This window comes from Papio anubis, chromosome 9 (genome assembly GCF_008728515.1).
Source record: "Papio anubis isolate 15944 chromosome 9, Panubis1.0, whole genome shotgun sequence".
Classification (NCBI taxonomy): domain Eukaryota; kingdom Metazoa; phylum Chordata; class Mammalia; order Primates; family Cercopithecidae; genus Papio; species Papio anubis.
In genome coordinates this window covers 97306858-97325040 of record NC_044984.1, presented here as the reverse complement: position 1 = coordinate 97325040, position 18183 = coordinate 97306858, and the positions used below count along the sequence as shown (strand labels likewise).

General features: G+C 39.9%; 1 protein-coding gene across 2 annotated transcripts in view; it reads left to right on the top strand.

Moving 5' to 3' along the window:
- Positions 1-1212: 1212 nt before the first annotated feature.
- Positions 1213-18183, top strand: part of PAH (phenylalanine hydroxylase) — a 74738-nt gene continuing 57767 nt past the window's right edge. Inside the window, exons 1-2 of one of the 2 annotated variants that reach the window (XM_021922819.2) lie at positions 1213-1732; positions 5774-5881. In XM_021922819.2, the coding sequence (XP_021778511.2) occupies positions 1673-1732; positions 5774-5881 (168 nt within the window). In that variant the 5' untranslated portion in view covers positions 1213-1672. Of the gene's footprint in view, positions 1733-3264; positions 3292-5773; positions 5882-18183 lie in introns of those variants that run through there. The other variant, XM_021922820.2, reaches the window with a different exon arrangement.

The window sequence follows — 18183 nt, the reverse complement described above, 5'->3', positions numbered from 1 at the left end:
CTCCTGAGGATGGAAATCAAGATCTTGGCCTTCAATATTTAACAACATTGATCTTCCAACTTACTATGGGAAATATTCATCAGGCCCCTAAGTGTTCCTTTTGGACAGAAATTACACTTGTTATATCTGTATTCTTAGCAGACAGTAGAAAGTCTGGCACATCATAGAGGGTTAAGGAATCCTAAATATCCCTTAAAATTCTCATTTTAAAGACCAAAAAAAAAAAAAAGAAAGAAAGAAAGAAAAAACAAGTATGGGCTTGACCAAATCAGTGGTAGAACCAAGAGTTAAACCACTTGTTTTGAATCCTAAACCTGAATTTTTATTATTTTTGTTTATTTTTGTTTATTTATTTTTTTTGTCAGATGCTTGGTCAAAGAACAGTGGGAGGAGAGGGACGGGTTTCCAGCAACCTTTATTATTGGCTTACTTTCTTACAGCCCATTAATTTCTCTTGGGAAAATATTAAGCAGGCACTCAAGGCTTGAGGCCACTGAGTTTTTACATCCTTTCTGAACCTCTGAACCTGCTTTCCAGCATTCTTTTATACTTTGTTTTACCTGCTGGTCACTAATGCCTCACCTCAGTCTTCTCCTCTAAAAGTGTGGTTAGTGACATCTTCCTGACTATCTGAAGACCACTGGCCAAAACCCACCAGCTCACTCATATACTATTCCCCTACTTTACTTTCTTCAAAAGACTTAGCCCTGCCTAAACTTATTTATATGTTTATTTTCTGCCCACCAGAATGGCAGCATGGCTGGGGAGGCAGAGTCTGTTTTGTTCATTGCTGTATTCCCAAAGACTAGAACACCACCAAGCACACAGTATAGGTCTCAGTAGTTATTTGTTGTCAAATTTATGTGGACATGCTTTTAAACAGTATCTTCCATTTACTGAGTGTTTATGTGGAAGAACTGCACTAAATTTTAATGCATTTCTTTATTCCTATTCTTAAAACTTTCCAGCAAGGTGGCTCTACCACCCTCTTTTCTGAGCTTCAGGAGCAGTTATGCGAACAGCTGGAGAACACCAGGCTGGATTTAAACCCAGATGGCTCTTACATTTGCTCTTTACCTGCTGTTCTCAGCGTTCACGTGCCCTCTAGCTGTAGTTTTCTGAAGTCAGCGCACAGCAAGGCACTGTGCTTAGAGGTTAACAGAAGGGAAAACAACCACAAAAATCTAAATGAGAATCCTGACTGTTTCAGCTGGGGGTAAGGGGGGCGGATTATTCATATAATTGTTATACCAGACGGTCGCAAGCTTATTCCAATTGCAGAGAACCCGCTTCCCAGGCTTCCGAGAGTCCCGGAAGTGCCTAAACCTTCTGGGGCTTGGGTGGCCGGTCGCTGCCTGGTGTCTTCCCATTACCCAGGGCGGGCAGCCAAGTGGTGCCTCCCGCATCCCCCACACTTTCCCTTAGCCCTTCCCCTCCGGCCTGTCCTGGGCAGGTGACCTGGAGCATCGGGCCGGCTGCCCTGGCCTCCTGCGTCAGGACAACGCCCACGAGGGGCGTTACTGTGCGGAGATGCACTGCGCAAGAGACACCCTTTGTAACTCTCGTCTCCTCCCTAATGCGAGGTTAAAACCTTCAACCCCACGTGCTGTTTGCAAACCTGTCTGTACCTGAGGCCCTAAAAAGCCAGAGACCTCACTCCCGGGGAGCCAGCATGTCCACTGCGGTCCTGGAAAACCCAGGCTTGGTCAGGAAACTCTCTGACTTTGGACAGGTGAGCCACAGCAGCCTGAGCTGCTCAGGTAGGGGAATTTGGGCCTCCAGAGAAAGAGGTCTGAAGACTGCTGGTGCTTCCTGGTTTCCTAAGCTCAGTAAGAAGTCTGAATTCTTTGGAAGCTGATGGGAATGTCCAGGAAGTCAACAGACAAATGTCCTCAACAATTGTTTCTAAGTGGGAGAACATCTGTCCTGGGTGACTTTCACAGGAATGAGTGACCATTGCTTTAGGGGGTTGGGGATCTGGCCTCCAGAACTGCCACCAATTAGTTGTGTGTCTTTGGACAAGTTACTGTCCCTCTCTGTTGTCTGTTTACTTTTCTGTACACTGAAGGGGCTGGTCCCTAATGATCTGAGGTGGGATGTGGAGTCCTTCTAGATTTCTTTTGTAATATTTATAAAGTGCTCTCAGCCAGGTGTCAAAATGGCAAAATTGTGAGTAAGTATCCTCCTTTCATTATGGGAAGAAGATGAGGCATGAAGAGAATTCAGACAGAAACTTACTCAGACCAGGGAGGCAGAAACTAAGCAGAGAGGAAAATGACCAAGAGTTAGCCCTGGGCATGGAATGTGAAAGAACCCTAAATGTGACTTGGAAATAATGCCCAAGGTATATTCCATTCTCCAGGATTTGTTGGCATTTTCTTGAGGTGAAGAATTGCAGAATACATTCTCTAATGTAACCTATATATTTACCCATGGCAAGAAGTCTACTCCTGGACTCTGAGATTCAGTCATAAAGCTAGACCCGGGAAGTAATGTGAGTCTGCAGCGCCCTGTCATCTGTAGGATTAGGGAGAAGAGTTGTCAGTAGAGAACAGGGAGGCTGAAGAGAAAAGAATGGTTGATGTTAACGTTAATATAACTAGAAAGACTGCCCAACTTTGGACTGATTTTTTTTTTTTTTGAATCTTAAAAAAAAAAAACTTCTTATGAAAATGGTGCGTGGCTCTTAGGAGATAGAACTTATTGTACAGAGGAACAGCGTGAGAGTCAGAGTGATCCCAGAACAGGTCCTGGCTCCATCCTCCACATAGTTTTGTTGCTGCTGGCAATAGGGTCCCCACAACTGTGGGAAGCGATTAGGGGCAGCGAGCTCATCAGGAAAGGATGGGGGTTTAAAGTTCTTTATAGAGCACTTAGAAGATTGAGAATCCACAAATTGTATTAATAACACACAAAAGTAGTGTCTTGTTATATAGTAAATGTGAATTTGCAGACACATTTTAGGGAAAAGTTATAATTCAAAAAAATAGGCTGCATATTTATCAATGGTTCCAAAATTTTCTATGGTTAAGAATCACCCGGGATGGTTTTGAAATGGCAGTTTCTAAGACACCTGATTTAATAGGTTTAGGTAAAGCCCAGGGAACTGCATTATAAGCTGTTAGCAGTGGTATTGACTGTCTGGTGACTGGACCAGAGTAAATCTTTTACTTTGCAAGAAACAGAGGACTAAATTCCCATATTATGTCCATAGCAAAGGAAACTATATAGAACAATTGATAATTAGGAGCCGGAGTTCTTGACCAGCCTCCACTACCTATGTGGCTTCAGGTGAGTTACTTTCTCCCTTTGGCTCTAAGTTTTCCCCACCTGTAATGTGAGGGAGTTTAACTAGATGAGCACTAAGGACAAATCAATTTCTGTTGGTTAATTATTATAAAGTACCATGTGGGCATCAAATGTCAAGTGGAAAGCATAGATAAAGAAGTGATTGTGCACCTGGGCTGAGGGGCACAAACATTTCCCAAGAGAAGTGAGATCCAAAAGAGCCTTTAAGGAAGGTGAGATCTTGGAAAGGGAAATTTGGTGATTACTCTAATGAGGAGCTAAAAAGGCAAGAAAGAAAGCAGCTTGGCTGGAAAGGAGGTTCTGTAGTGGGCCTCCAGAGATAAGGTACCCCAGAAACTGCCAAACATCAGCAAGAAGCCATGGGGAGGGAGTGTTTGAGGGATTCTAAGTAGAAGAAGGACACGAGGAAAAATGTCAGGCTGGATCCATGCAGGCCACTAAGAAATGGATTCAGGTGATGGCAGTGGGAACGAAGAAAGGACCTGATGTCCAGAGGCATTTCTGGAGAAGACGAGATCAGACTTGTGATTGGCTGAACACACACTGGAGTGGGGTGGGGATTGGGAGGTGACTCAACTTTAGCCCAGGTACATTCAAGTCTGAATTGCCTTAGTCAAAGGTAGCACCTGTTGACGTGTATCAGAAATATCTTACTTTTCTTGGAAGCCAACAGGAGAAAAGTGTTGCCAAGTGAACTAGAAACAGGAATATCTTTTGTCATTTCACAGACACTGGAAAGAAGGCTCAGTGTTCTTTGGTAGGAAGAAGACTGAAGTCAGAGACTCATCTGTACCTTTCTGGCAGGGTTTAAAAGGGGGAAGGGGAATAGAGGCTGCAAGAGATTGTGATTCATGGACAGTATGCAGAGATCACATGACCTGGTTTCAGATCCTGGCTCCACTGCTAACTGTGTAATATAGGCAAGTTACTTAACCTCTCTAAGCCTTAATTTTGTCATCAATAAAAGGAGGCACTTGGTGCCTAATAAAACCTACCTCTTAGGTTGTTGCCAGAATTACATGAGATAATCCAAATCAAGTGATTATTATAATACCCGGAAATTATAGGCTCTAAATAAATGGGGTATTAAGCAGTTTTTTAGAAAGATAACATCACGATCAAAATAGGGATATTTAACGGTTTAGTCTTCCATTTCATTTGAAGCTCCCTATAATCACTCTTGCTGATAAATTTGTTTTTTCCCTCACACCTCAGTTTCATGGGGATGTTTTGGCAAAACTCTGAATTTTCTGAGTTGAAAGAATTTTTTGCTAAGGGTCATCAGTATTCATGCAGGGCTTGTTATTCTGAGTCACTAAGAGTTTCCTAACACAGCCTTCTCTCATTGAGATGATGTAACATCCATTCCATTAATTTCATTAACTTGCTTACAAGAGAGTAATTGTTCTGCAAATTTGTTTCTTCTCAGTTTTAGGTACCTGCTGTTTATTGTGGGCACACATAGAATTTTATGTATTATTTTAAAACTTAGGCTAATGTTTTAGCAAACTCTGGAATGTCAGTCCTAACCCCAACCTTGGTTTTCTGTCACATGCACACAGTAAGTGCTAGATCCTGGACATTCTTTTAGATTTAGTTTAAGACTAAGTTTATTTTCTAATGGATTATTTGTATACTTTCATGGATTTTGTGGCTCTTTTTCAACAACTGGATATCTCAGATCTCAGCATATGGGAGCAAGTTAATGTGTCCCGAGATCTTTGCCAAAGGTCAAGAGGTCATTTTTGTGTATTTATAATATTTTCATCATTTTTATATATTTCTCAAAATTCTTTTTAAACTGTTCTTTTCCTTTTTTCATCATCTGAATACTGTTTTGACAGAGCTTGTTATTAGCACGCTTTTACAGATGAGAAAACGAAGAAAGCTGAGTGATTTGCCCAAAGTAGTCCACCTGGAAAATGAAAGCGAGAGGATTCTAATCCAGGTGTTAGGACTCAAAAGCCTGTGTATGTTCCATTTTTAGTACTTTCCACACTGTATTTCTCAGTATCTTTCTGGGACATTTTATAAACCATATTATATCACCTCTAAGGATCTTTCAGTTTGTTATGTATGTGTCTATTAAATTAGATTGTGAGCTCCTAAAAGATAGAGCATTGTCTTACTCATCTTTAAATTTCTCAGAGCCCAAATAGTGTCTGGAACCTAGTAGGTGCTCATTAAAAGTATCGGATTTACAGGATTGAATGGTTACATCAATGAATAATTGAAGCTTCCTTAAGTTGACAACTGACTCAGTGGCATCATTGATCATTTAATTGCCTTGGACTTACTTATTTTCCACCACACTACATATTTCTGTATGAAATATATATAGCTCGTTGTATTGCAAGATTTAACTAGAAGAAAGAGTTCATGTTTGCTTTGTCCATGGAGGTTTAATAGGAATGAATTGCTAAACTGTGGAAAATGTTTTAACCAAATGCATCTTATCCTGTAGGAAACAAGCTATATTGAAGACAACGCCAATCAAAATGGTGCCATATCACTGATCTTCTCACTCAAAGAAGAAGTTGGTGCATTGGCCAAAGTATTGCGCTTATTTGAGGTCAGTGCTACATTCATGTTTGTCTTGGATAATGTCGTAGCAAACTTCCATGTTATTGTCTAGTTAGATGCAATGAAAAGAACACATGATCTCGAACAGGCAGATTTGAATTTCAGCTCAGGTTCTTACATTAACCAACTGTGTGACCTTAGCTAAGTCATTCAATCTGTCTGAGCTTCAGTTTTTCCATTCATAATATAGTGCTGATAATATGTGTCTTGTCAGCTTCAACAGGAACTTTGTGATGAAATAATGTGTTTTGTAAAATGCCTAATCACATGTGTGATTAACTATAATCATATGTGACACATGTGATTACATTTCACATAACATGTAATCACATGTGTCACATACGATTACAGTTAAAGACTAGACAAAAATGAGAAATACATATTAATTCTTTTATTCACTAAATTAATATTGATTGTCTTCTATGTGTAGGTATAAAATAATATGCAAGACACCGTTCCTTGCTTCAAGCAGCTTAACGCAAAACTATGTTTTAGAAAATAGCTAATGTTCTTCAAGACATTGGTAAATGTTTTATGATTAAAGTGGTTCCATAATTAATAAACTTGGGAAACTTGGGCATATTATTTTACCTGATTTCTTTATTATAGAACTTTTAGAGTCTCTAAAACTAATTATACTAAGTCGTTTAAAGAGAGAAATGTATGTATTATTTTCCAAATTTACTTGACTGTGGATCCTTTTTTATTTTAAGAACATTTATTAACATCTTGGAATAGAGTTTAGGAAATATTGATTTGGGTGTTTGCTGGGCAGCCAAACTTCACAGAATTCCAAATAGGTTTCCTCATCCAGATTCCTCCCAAGTACTATGCTAATATTTTTGCTGGGATTTCGTCCCACCTGAAAATGCATTGCTTTATACTGAGATTCCTGTGACCTCTCTAGCTGATTGGGAGGCAGGGGTAGCACATTGGTCAGGGTTGTGCACATAGTTAGTGCTCAGTGTGTTTGGGCATGCAATCAACAAATCATTTTGTGGCATGACTGGATATGATTAGATATCTTGTGAAAACCTATGATGTTCTCAGCACTATGGGTGGGGAGGAAGGTGGGGGATACACAGATATTGTAAGGAAGAGAAACTGCCTCCTTTAGGATCTATCAGGGGAAGCAAATATTCTGAGTAGCTGGGGAGGGAAGGCAGAGCATGAGAAGTTATCTCAGTAAAAGGTAACTTTATAGACATGATCTTATTCAGTCTTATGAAAATAACATGAGGTAGGAGCTATTTCTGCTCCCATTTTTCAGAGGTAGAAACCGAGGCTTAGAGGGATTAGGTAAATGTACCCAAGGTCAAACAGCTAGTAAATACTGAAGACATCATTTAAACCCAGGCATTCTGACTCCAGAACCTACAGACACTCTTAACTGCTATTCAGTACTGCCCCAGACAGAATGGGCTTCATAGTTTGCAGGGCCCAGTGCAAAATGAAAACATGGGGTCTCTTCCTCAAAAACAGGAAACAACGCTGTTAAAAGTACTAAAATATATAACTTTGTCCTGTCTTCTGTGGTCTCTCTCATGTCCTGTTATGGTGTTTTAGATTTGCCATTTAGTTGTGCTCTCCTTCCCTGGGCACAGTGGCCCTCTAACTACTGGGTTCCCTCTCCAGCCAGTGCTGGGCTGACAGTTAAGCCTCTACCAAGGATGGAGAAATCCATGTTTCATTTCCGTGGGCCTGCTGCACCAACCCACAGTGACAAGCTATCCCCCAAGAGATTGTAACCTCTGGATGGAGAATGGAAACAAAGCTTGCCTAAAGCCAAACCACCCGCCAAATCCCCTGCCAGATCTCCCAGGGTTGGGGGAGAGTGGCAGCTGAATATGAGCTTCCCCGCAAAGGCCATGCCTCCTGGTCATGACGCTGGGCAAACGGCAGTAGTGGTGGTGAGGTAAGACCAGGGAGGGGAAGGCTGTGTGGGCCCAGAGGTCCAACAAGCTTGAAAGCAAGCCCTTAGAACCATGGCTGAGAAGGTAAGGAGAGGGCAAATGGTGTGATTACACATGAGCTGAGTCTCCAAATACCTAGCATGTGCTTCATTGTCCCATTGGACTTTGCTTATCAAACACAAATTCAAAAGTCGTTATTAAGAATTTCAACTCACGCCTGTAATCCCAGCACTTTGGGAGGCCGAGGCAGGCGGATCACGAGGTCAGGAGATGGAGATCATGCTGGCTAACACGGTGAAACCCCGTCTCTACCAAAAATACAAAAAATTAGCCGGGCATGACGGTGGGCGCCTGTAGTCCCAGCTACTCGGGAGGCTGAGGCAGGAGAATGGCGTGAACCCGGGAGGTGGAGCTTGCAGTGAGCCCAGATCGCGCCACTGCACTCCACCCTGGACTACAGAGTGAGACTCTGTCTCAAAACAAACAAACAAACAAACAAAAAAAACACAAACAAATTTCAAGAAGATTGCAAAGAACATGATGAACATGAAACCCCAAGTGTGATTCCTGTGGGCCGACACTGGACACTGGTTGCACATCCCAGAAGCTGGCCCTGACCTCACACCTCTTTTATGAAGCTTTCCTTGAATTAATTACGATCTTCTCAGTGTTCCCAAAGCACTTCTTATGTTTAACTGCAGCACTTCCTTGTTTGCTCAGTGTGTACATTTATGTCTAGCCCTGAGGATGGTTTCTTCAAGAAGGGAACCTTGAGTCATGTTTATATCCTCAACAGAACCTGAGTTTTATATATGTTGTGTTCAATTAAGAATGAAATTCAATCTAAAGAAAATTTTTTTAATACATTTTTTAAGTTAAAAAATGTTTTAAAAGTATCTTTTCACTTTTTGAACCAATTATTATTATTATTATTATTATTATTATTATTAAGACAGGGTCTTACTCTGTCACCCAGGCTGGAGTGCAGTGGCGCGATCTCAGCTCACTGCAACCTCTGCCTCCCAGGTTCAAGCGATTCTCATGCCTCAGCCTCCCGAGTAGTTGGGACTACAGGCACATCATGCCCAGCTAATTTTTATAATTTTAGTAGAGACAGGATTTCACCATGTTGCCCAACCTGATCTGGCACTCCTGGACTCGAGTCATCTGCCTGCCTTGGCCTCCGAAAGTGCTGGGATTACAGGCATGAGCTACCAGGCCTGGCCAGAGCTGATTAATTTTTACCCTGAGTTTTTAAATATAATTAAATCTTGTGATTGAATATATGAATAAGTAGAGAAAAGAGATCTCCTATTTAGAATTCCAAACAATTTAAGTAGTGGGTTTTTATAGTGACTTTTTTTCCCAAAAAGTACCACATGGAAGGAGGGGAAAAGTCTCTTTACAGTGGTGACATGTGACAAAGACACCTCAGCCATGTGACCAAAATCAACATTGTTCAAAAAGAAACTGAGTATTAAAATAAACCTTTCCTTAATAGTAAAAAAATAAAATAAAATTAACATAATCAGTGATGTCATGTTGATAGTATGAATTCTTGGTAGGATGAAAATGGCTCATTACCCCTGTGATCTTCCTCCCCACAATCCATAACCTCCATCTAACCATGAGAGAAAAAATCACATGAATCCTAATGAGGAACATTATCCAAAATACATGACCATTACTCCTGAAAACTCTCAGGGTCATCAAAAACAAATACTGTCTGAGCGATTTTCACAGCCGAGAGGAGCCTAAAGAGGCATGAAGACTCGGGCCAGGCACGGTGGCTCACGCCTGTAATCCCAGCACTTTGAGAGGCCAAGGCGGGCATATCACCTGAGGTCAGGAGTTTAAGACCAGCCTGGCCAACATGGTGAAACCCTGTCTTTACTAAAAACACAAAAAAGCTGGGGGTGGTGGTGGGCACCTGTAATCCCAGCTACTTGGGAGGCTGAGGCAGGAGTATTGCTTGAACCAGGGGGGCAGAGGTTGCAGAAAGCCGAGATCGCACCACTGCCCTCCAGCCTGGGCAACAAGAGTGAAACTCCGTCTAAAAAAAAAAAAAAAGAGAGACGTGAGGACTAAATGTAACGTGGTATCTTGAATGAGATCCTAGAACAGACAAAGGACTTTAGATATAAACTAAAGAAATTTGAATAAAGTATGGTCTTTAGTTTACAACCTGCATCAATATTGGTTCATTAATTGTAACCTGTGTTCCACATTAATGTAAGATATTCATAATGAGGGAGACTGAGTCCAGGTTATGTGGAAACTCTCTGTGCTATCATTTCTATTTTTTCATAAATCAAAATTTTTCTTTAAAAATTGCCTTAAAAAAATTAAACCTGGGGGAGGAGAATTTATGTCTGAGTGAGAGCAAGCAGTGAGTGTAGAGAAGAGGGACAGCATTTTCTGAGCAACAAACTGTCCATGAGAAAGAATGTATCTGTAAAATGCACCTAACTTTTTAGCTTTTGTATTAGATAATCAGCGTTTTCTCCTTGAGAGGTTGCCCCTTAGGCCTAAGTCAGAGTTAATAGATTAAATAATAGTAAATGAACAGAATGTTTTCAACCTAATAAATAAACAACAAGTAACTAAATTATCAGAACTGGATGGAATGCACTCAAGATGTGTGTGTGTGTGTGTGTGGTGGTGGTGGTGGTGGTGGTGGTGTGGGGGGGGTCACATGAATGTGTGTGAACTTTGGTTGAACTCTCTGAAGCGTTATCCAGAAACTCAACTACACAGGTCAGTAAGTGATGTTATTACACCCATTTTACAGAAGAGGAAACAGAGGTCACTATAGTGGGTGACTGAAGAAGGGTTGCTAGTGAGTATTGATTTTTTTTTCCAAGCATACTTCAAAAGTTGCTGTAGACATTATATAGGCCAGTATACTTCTCACCTTAGTAACAGCCTGGCAAAATGTTACAATCACTCAAAGTACTGAGTTAAGGCTGGGCATGGTGGCTCAAACCTGTAATCCCATAACTTTGGGAGGCCGAGGCAGGCAGATCACTTGAGGCCAGGAATTCAAACCAGCCTGGCCAAAATGGCGAATCCCTGTCACTACTAAAAGTACAAAAATTATCTGGGCATGATGGCGCATTCCTGTAATCCCAGCTACTCAGGTGGCTGAGGCATGAGAATTGCTTGAACCCGGGAGAGAGAGGTTGCAGTTAGCTGAGACCACCTCACTGCACTCCAGCCTGGGCAACAGAGTGAAACTCTGTCCCCCTGCACCCCCCCCTCCAAAAAAAATGATGCTGCGTTAAAAGAATCAAATTCTAGTATTTGTAGAACCATGTTATGCAATGAGCTGGACACATATGACTCTTGATTTAATCTGCATTAAACTAAGTGAAGGTAGTACTCTCACTTTATGGATGAGGGAACTGAGGTTCAGAGTGACTGAGTAATTTACTCAAGATCACACAGCTAATGTGCAGTGGAAATGGCACTGAACTCTGAATCTCAGATTCCAAAACCCATGATCTTTCTATTGCACCCCACACCTCTGCCAAATACAGATATCTCTGAACATCTGAATCACTCTGGAGTTTTTAAAAAAATGCAAATATCTTGGTCCCAGTCTCCCATTCTTGGGGGAAGGGGGCAAGAGTGTCTGTCTCTGGGTATTTGTTCTTTCATATTGAAAAATGCATTTAAATGCAAGACAATTAACTACTAATATTCCTTCCATCTATTATCAACCGCTGTTAACATTTTGACATATCACTTTCAATTTTTCCTGTATAATTGCAGTTTCAAAAATTACAAATTAACATATTGTTTCTTAAGAAAAAAAAAATAGAAGATAAAGCTACAGTCTTTTCTGATCTCTCCTCTATCCTGATCATTCTACAAACTTTCTAGCCAAGACAGCATCATTATGAGTTTAGCATATTTCCTTCCAGGCCTTTGGAAAAGTATGTTGATATTGACAAATGTCATACTGTGCACATTGGTCTGCAACCTCTTTCAGTGAGCACAATGGAGTGGCCAAGAGGATGGACTCCATGTATGTAGGGCTGTGGCTTAGAGAGGGTCACTTGTCTTCTCTGTGCTTCAGTTCCTCATCTGTAAAATGGAAACAGTAATCGTGTCTGCTTCATATGGTAGTTCTAAAGATTAAATCACTCAATGCATGTAAAACCCTCAGAATGTTTATTAACTGTTAAGTAAGAATTACTATATATATATTTCGTGAATGCAACATTTAAAAATGTATACGTGTTAACACATTTAGAGCAGGTTCATAACTTTTAACTTCTGAAGTATAGTTCTTAATATATGTGTATCATATTTTATTTATCATCCCTCTATTTTTGGCATCCATGGTGTTTTCTGTTTTCTGTAGTCACAGACAATTCTGCAGTATTTTGTTCAATTTTTTTGGTAAGTAATATGCAGACATTTATTTTGAGTAGATACCTATAAGTGGAATCTGGTCCTAGGATATGGACATCTTTAGTTTTAATCAGAACTACAAAGTATTTCTCCAAATGTCCTGTCAGAATTTACACTCCCACTGGTTCGACATGAGAATACTGATTTCTCTATAGATTTAAGAATATATGCTTATTATTGCCTTTAATCTTGGACAATATAATGAGTGAAATGCAGTAATTTATTTATTTAATTTTCATTTTTCTGATTATCAGTGAGATGTAGGTCATATTTCATAACATTTATAATTTGTCTTTTTGTAAATTGTGATTTGTCTACACATGGTTGTCTTTTGGCAAATGTGCCTTTTTCTTACTGATTTTTTGACATTTTATATGCTCTGAATACTGTTACGTGTGTTACAACGATTTTCTCCCAGTCTTTCTCATTTTACTTGGGTTTATGGTATAATTTGTCATGTTGAAATTTAAAATTCTGATATAATCAACATTTTCAGTCATTTTTTCATGGTTTTAGATTTTTGTTTGTTTGTGAATTTTTTTTTAAACTCCACTGGTGACTCTGATGCCCAGTCGGGAATGAGAACCATTGTTCTAAGCTATTGCCTGGGAAGGGGTTCTTGCTGTGCATGAGAGACTGTGTTATCACTTCACATGAATTAAGTCATATTTAATACTCATCACAGTGCTATGGGGAGTCAGAGATGCCATACCCATTTTAGAGAGGAGGAAACTAAACCTCAGAGACTCAGTAGCTTGTCTAAGGTAGAGAAGGTGGTAGTACTTCAGAAATTTACCTAGGTCTATTATGCTAAAACCTCTGGGCTTATATATATTTTTTAATCAGAGAAAAACCAATTGCTGTGAGAAAGCAGAATGGCACAGCAGTTATTTTGCATCTCTTTTCATTGTAAAGAGAATTATCTTTAAACTGCGAATGTTGAAACAAAATATTGAGAACCAAGAGAAGCATGGCTGGTAGATCTTGGGACTCTGTCCTTGGACTAGTGACTTCACCCCATCACCTATCTGTTACTTACAAAGGGGTGAATCAGGGAACTATCTGGGGCCAAGGTTTTATGAGGAATCAAGAGATCACTATTTGCCCATAGATGAATTCATATCTTTGGTACCAAACATTATAGTAGCCCCATGTTATGATATAAAGAGTAGGAGGAATATAGGCTTGATATTGGGCATCTAAATCCCAGATCTGCCAGTGATTAACTTATTGATCTTGCTATGCCTAGTGTGACTCTGAGGCCACAGAAGATGCTCACACAATTTTTATTCCTTTACCCCTTCCATGTGTGATCTATGAACCCCATTAGGAATCTTCAAGAAAGCGTGAAGATGAGAAAGATGTTGGAAGACTAGGGAGAGTAGAAAACCTTGATTTTAAAGTTTTTTTTTTTAATGAAAATCTAGAATGAATGACTTGCATTGTTCATGAACACTTATAGAAAAGTGGCAATGGCCAATAATAGCTGGTGTGGAGCCATTTGCCAGAAGAAAAATAACTTGGCAGAGTGGGGGATTGTGGTGCACATAGTGTGCTTGTGTATTTACACCTCTCCCAACATCTTTGTGAATGAGGTGGAGAAGTGAGTCATATATGAAAATACGGACAAGACCTTTAAGCTGTGGAGTTTACAACACATTTCTGGACCCTATAAAATGAAATTAAAGGAAATAAGTGGCAAAACAAATGAAATAATCTAGACTATACTTTACAGCAGTGTTTCCTAAACATTTTTTTTGGCAAAATTGGTATGATAGTAGATGTTTTATCAGAAAAGAATTCCAAGGGTCATTATATCTGAAAAATTCCACATCTAGGTTTTAGAGAGCCATAGTACACATGAACTTATTAAAGATTCTAAGAAGTTCTGCAGAGAGGAAACCTATTCAGTGTAATCTCACTCAGCATTTCCTATATGTATTTACCATGGGACCTTGTTTAGGGAAGATCTGTTAATATCTTCCAGGCACCAGTGTTCCACTAAACTTATGCTGTTTTACAGTTATGAACTCCAAACTATCAGCGATAACCTAGGTTTGGGGTTAACCTGGCATTGGGAGTAAGAATATATCATCTAGAATCAAACTGTTTAGATTCAGAACCCAGTTGCATAACCTGTAAGCTTGATGACCTCAGGAAAATTATTTAACTTTTTAGTGGCTAGGTTTCCTCATTCTAAAAATTAAGATAAGAAGTAGAAGTTCCAGTGAATTGGAGCCAAATGATTAGGAGTATACCAAAACCCTTACCTGCTAACCTACAAACATCCCACTGATCTCAGTAGATTGTTCTAACTTTCAATTATTTATGCATTGGTTTAAACATTTTCTGTAGCGCTCTATATTTTTAGCCTCTGCTAGCTCGTGTCCATGCCTTTTAGGAAAATAGTCTCCTGAGAATCTTTACTCTAAGTGGCTTAGTAATGGGATAAAAAATGAGAAGCAGGCTTCTGGGGGAAGTACACTGTTTGCCTTAGCATGTATTCTCTGGGGAAGGGAACAAACAAACAAGCAGATATACAGAGCTCTGAGCTCCAAGGCCGTCTCTGGCGTATATGGGTAGGTTCAAAGACAGCATCATTCAATTGATGAAGACACCGACGCTCAGACTAGACAAGCTTGCAGGAATTAGACACTTAGAGCCAAAAACTGCTTCAGAATTTACCCTCCATTTGTACAGTAGACAGACCTTTGCTTCCAAAAGATCTGTCCTCAGACTGGCTGCAGCCCTGGCTCTCTCCTGCAAGGAGTCTTCTCTGAGTTAGGCAGCCCAAACTACCTGGAAGGGAGAGTGGAGGAAGAAATAATCTCATAAAGAGGGAGGTGGCTGAAAGAAAAAAATGTCCAAAGAATCACACAAGAGACATGCCAAAAGGAAGCAGGAATCAGATCCCAAAAGATGGTCTTTGGGGTGAGAATCCCATGGAAGGTCCAGCTTGCATCTCTCCAAGATCTCCTCCTCCAGACTAGAGTGGGGGATAATCTTGAGCTCCCTATAGAATTTAATTGTGCTGCTCATACTTTCTTGAATATTTCTAGTTTCCTATAAATGCCAGTGGGTTTAATTTCCATATTGTTGGTCAACTGGGGTATTGTTGGCCCTCCTGGAAGAGGAAATCAGTGAAACATGTAAGAACTTCCATCAGTATCTCCTTGCGACTTCTCCAACTTTTGCAACTACCATATCTCACTCCAAATGTTGTTGCCCCAGACAGTTCCTGTCTCGTCCCACTACAGTCTAGTCTTAAAACAGCTGCCAGAATGCGTCTTTTAAAACATGAATCAAATGATATCTCTCTTCTGCCTAATTACCTTGCATAGCTTCTTATAATGGCCAGGATGGCCCTCCATAATCTATTCCTGGTAACTTCTCTGCCTGGTGTCTTCACACCCCCACTTCCTGCTCACTCTGCCCCAGTCACACCGGCCTCCTTGTTGGTCTGCCCTCACGTTGTGCATTCTCTTACTCCAGGACCCTTGCACTGGCTGTTCCCTCACGATTTTCTCCCTCACTGATTTCAGGTTCATGCTTAAACATTACCTGTTTATTTTTTTATGACTTCATCGCTACATTGTTTAAAAATAGCACCTCCATGAACAATGGTGTAGCCAGTCCCTTTCCAGCTTCATCTTTCTCCGTGATGCTGACCACCATCTGAAGACTATATATTTTACTTCTTTACCATACCTACCATCTGTCTCCTCCTTCGAGAACGTAAAGCTTCACGAGGGCTGAGATTTTTTTTTCTGCTTTTCCCACTGTTACACCCCAGCACCTAGATCAGTGGTTAACACAAAAAAGGTGCTTAACTGAATGAAGTATTGAACGTTCCTGTCTATTTACCTAAGACCGGTGATTTAGGACATTTTTTTGTAAATTTCTTTGATATTGTCCCCAGCAACCTCTGAAACAGGCCAGGACATAACTTCACTTAGGTTTACTCCAAGACAACAGCACGTAGCACATAGTGGTCCAAGAAGCTCTCCCTTGCCAGTCTATTCTCATCTCAAAAGATGCCTAGGCCTTCCTTCTTTTCGAAGTGTGCTCTCAAAAAAAATAAAAATAAAAATAAAGAGCTGAGAAAAATTTAGGGTGAAACAAATATTGAAGAATAAAATGACACATAAAATGTAATGTGCTCCATCTTTCAGAGAAATGAGCATCTATACCAAGTTGAGGAGGCAGAGTGTAAGGAATACCTACTGAATATCTATTAATGAAGACGAAAATTGTTAGGTGCAGACAAAAATTGTTAGGTGCTTTTGCTTTTTTAAACTCTCATTAAGCTGCCAGGTAATATTATCATCTTAATTTTAAACACAGAATACCAACTTCAGAATGGCCAATTAATATATCCAAAGGTAGTGAGTAGCAGAACCAAAATTTGAACTCAGATAGCCCACATACTTGCAAGATACTGTTCTCTCTTTTCAATAAATAAAATAGAGGAGGAGGAGGAGACGGGGTGCCCAGTTTCTGGTCAAGAGAAGATCCAGAAAGACAAGCCAACTTTTCACCATTATGAAGTCTGTTTCTATAGTTTTATTTACTTGTGACCAATCCCCCTTTAGAAAGACTTTGTTAAAGGATAAGAGAAGAAAGGGGTTTCTGGTGAATACTTAGAAAAATTGGTGATTCATTTCACCTTGCCTGTATCTTCTGTTTGAATCCTGATTAAGCAAGGTTTTATGCTGCCATCTTTTATGCATAAATTAAATATTAGACAAATCATGAAATTGTTTTTGAAAAGTTCAAGCCTTTATTGCCTTCCCCTAGATGTCCACTTGGAGTAGTATCAAGAGTGCTTTCTTTATCCCTCAGCAAAGATGTAGTGAATGTATATGGGTCAATTTGTAAACCTACACAGACACTTGTTGAAAAGTAAAAATTCATTTGTTAAAAGTATGATCCTAATCAGGCTTGTAAATTAACTTTCGAGGCTCTCTTAGCAATCAAAATTATTGGTTTCTAAGGATCCATACTAGTAAATTAGAAAGATGCCAATAAGGAAATTACATGCCAAACTGGAGGGTTGTTTATTAACAAATTGATTCCAATGGGAAAGAAATGATTTAAACAATTCAGCTCTATGTTCAGTATGTAATTAACCAGAAACTTCACTCATGTAAGACTTCTGCCAAGTAAGTAGCAGTTACATATAATCTCATCATAACTTCCACGCCCCACCCCCCATTTGTTAGCCTGGGCATAATATTTTAAACATTTTTTAATAATCACATACCTATACCTATCATAAGTATTTACCCCAATGGTTATCATTATAACCACTTAACAAATAAAGTTAAGTTTTCATTATAAAAGTAATAAATGTGGCTGGGCACAGTGGCTCACGCCTGTAATCCCAGCACTTTGGGAGGTCAAGGCAGGTGGATCACGAGGTCAGGAGATCGAGATCATCCTGGTTAAAGTGGTGAAACCTCTTTCCTACTAAAAATACAAAAAATTAGCCAGGCGTGGTGGCAAGCACCTGTAGTCTCACTTACTCGGGAGCCTGAGGCAGGAGAATGACATGAACCCGGGAGGCGGAGTTTGCAGTGGGCTGAGATCGTGCCACTGCATTCCAGCCTGGGCAACAGAGCGAGACTCTGTCTCAAAAAAAAAAAAAAAAAAAAAAAAAAGAAGCAATAAATGTTAACAAAAAAGTTGAACTATGATTTTAAAAAAAGAGAAAGAAGGAAACAAAATCACCCCTAAGCCCTTCATCTGGAGACCGCCACTGCACTCAGGTCTTGAAGTGCTTACCGACACGTTTTTTAATACATGTTGTTGTTTTTGTTACTCACTTTTTAATGATTGCCTAATCTTCCATTGTGGGATTATACCACAGTCCACTTCATCATTCCTCTATTATGGGAGTTTAGTTAGCTTAGAAGTTTTGGTGAAATGCTATGTGAATTTTCCCATAAGTTAAATCTCT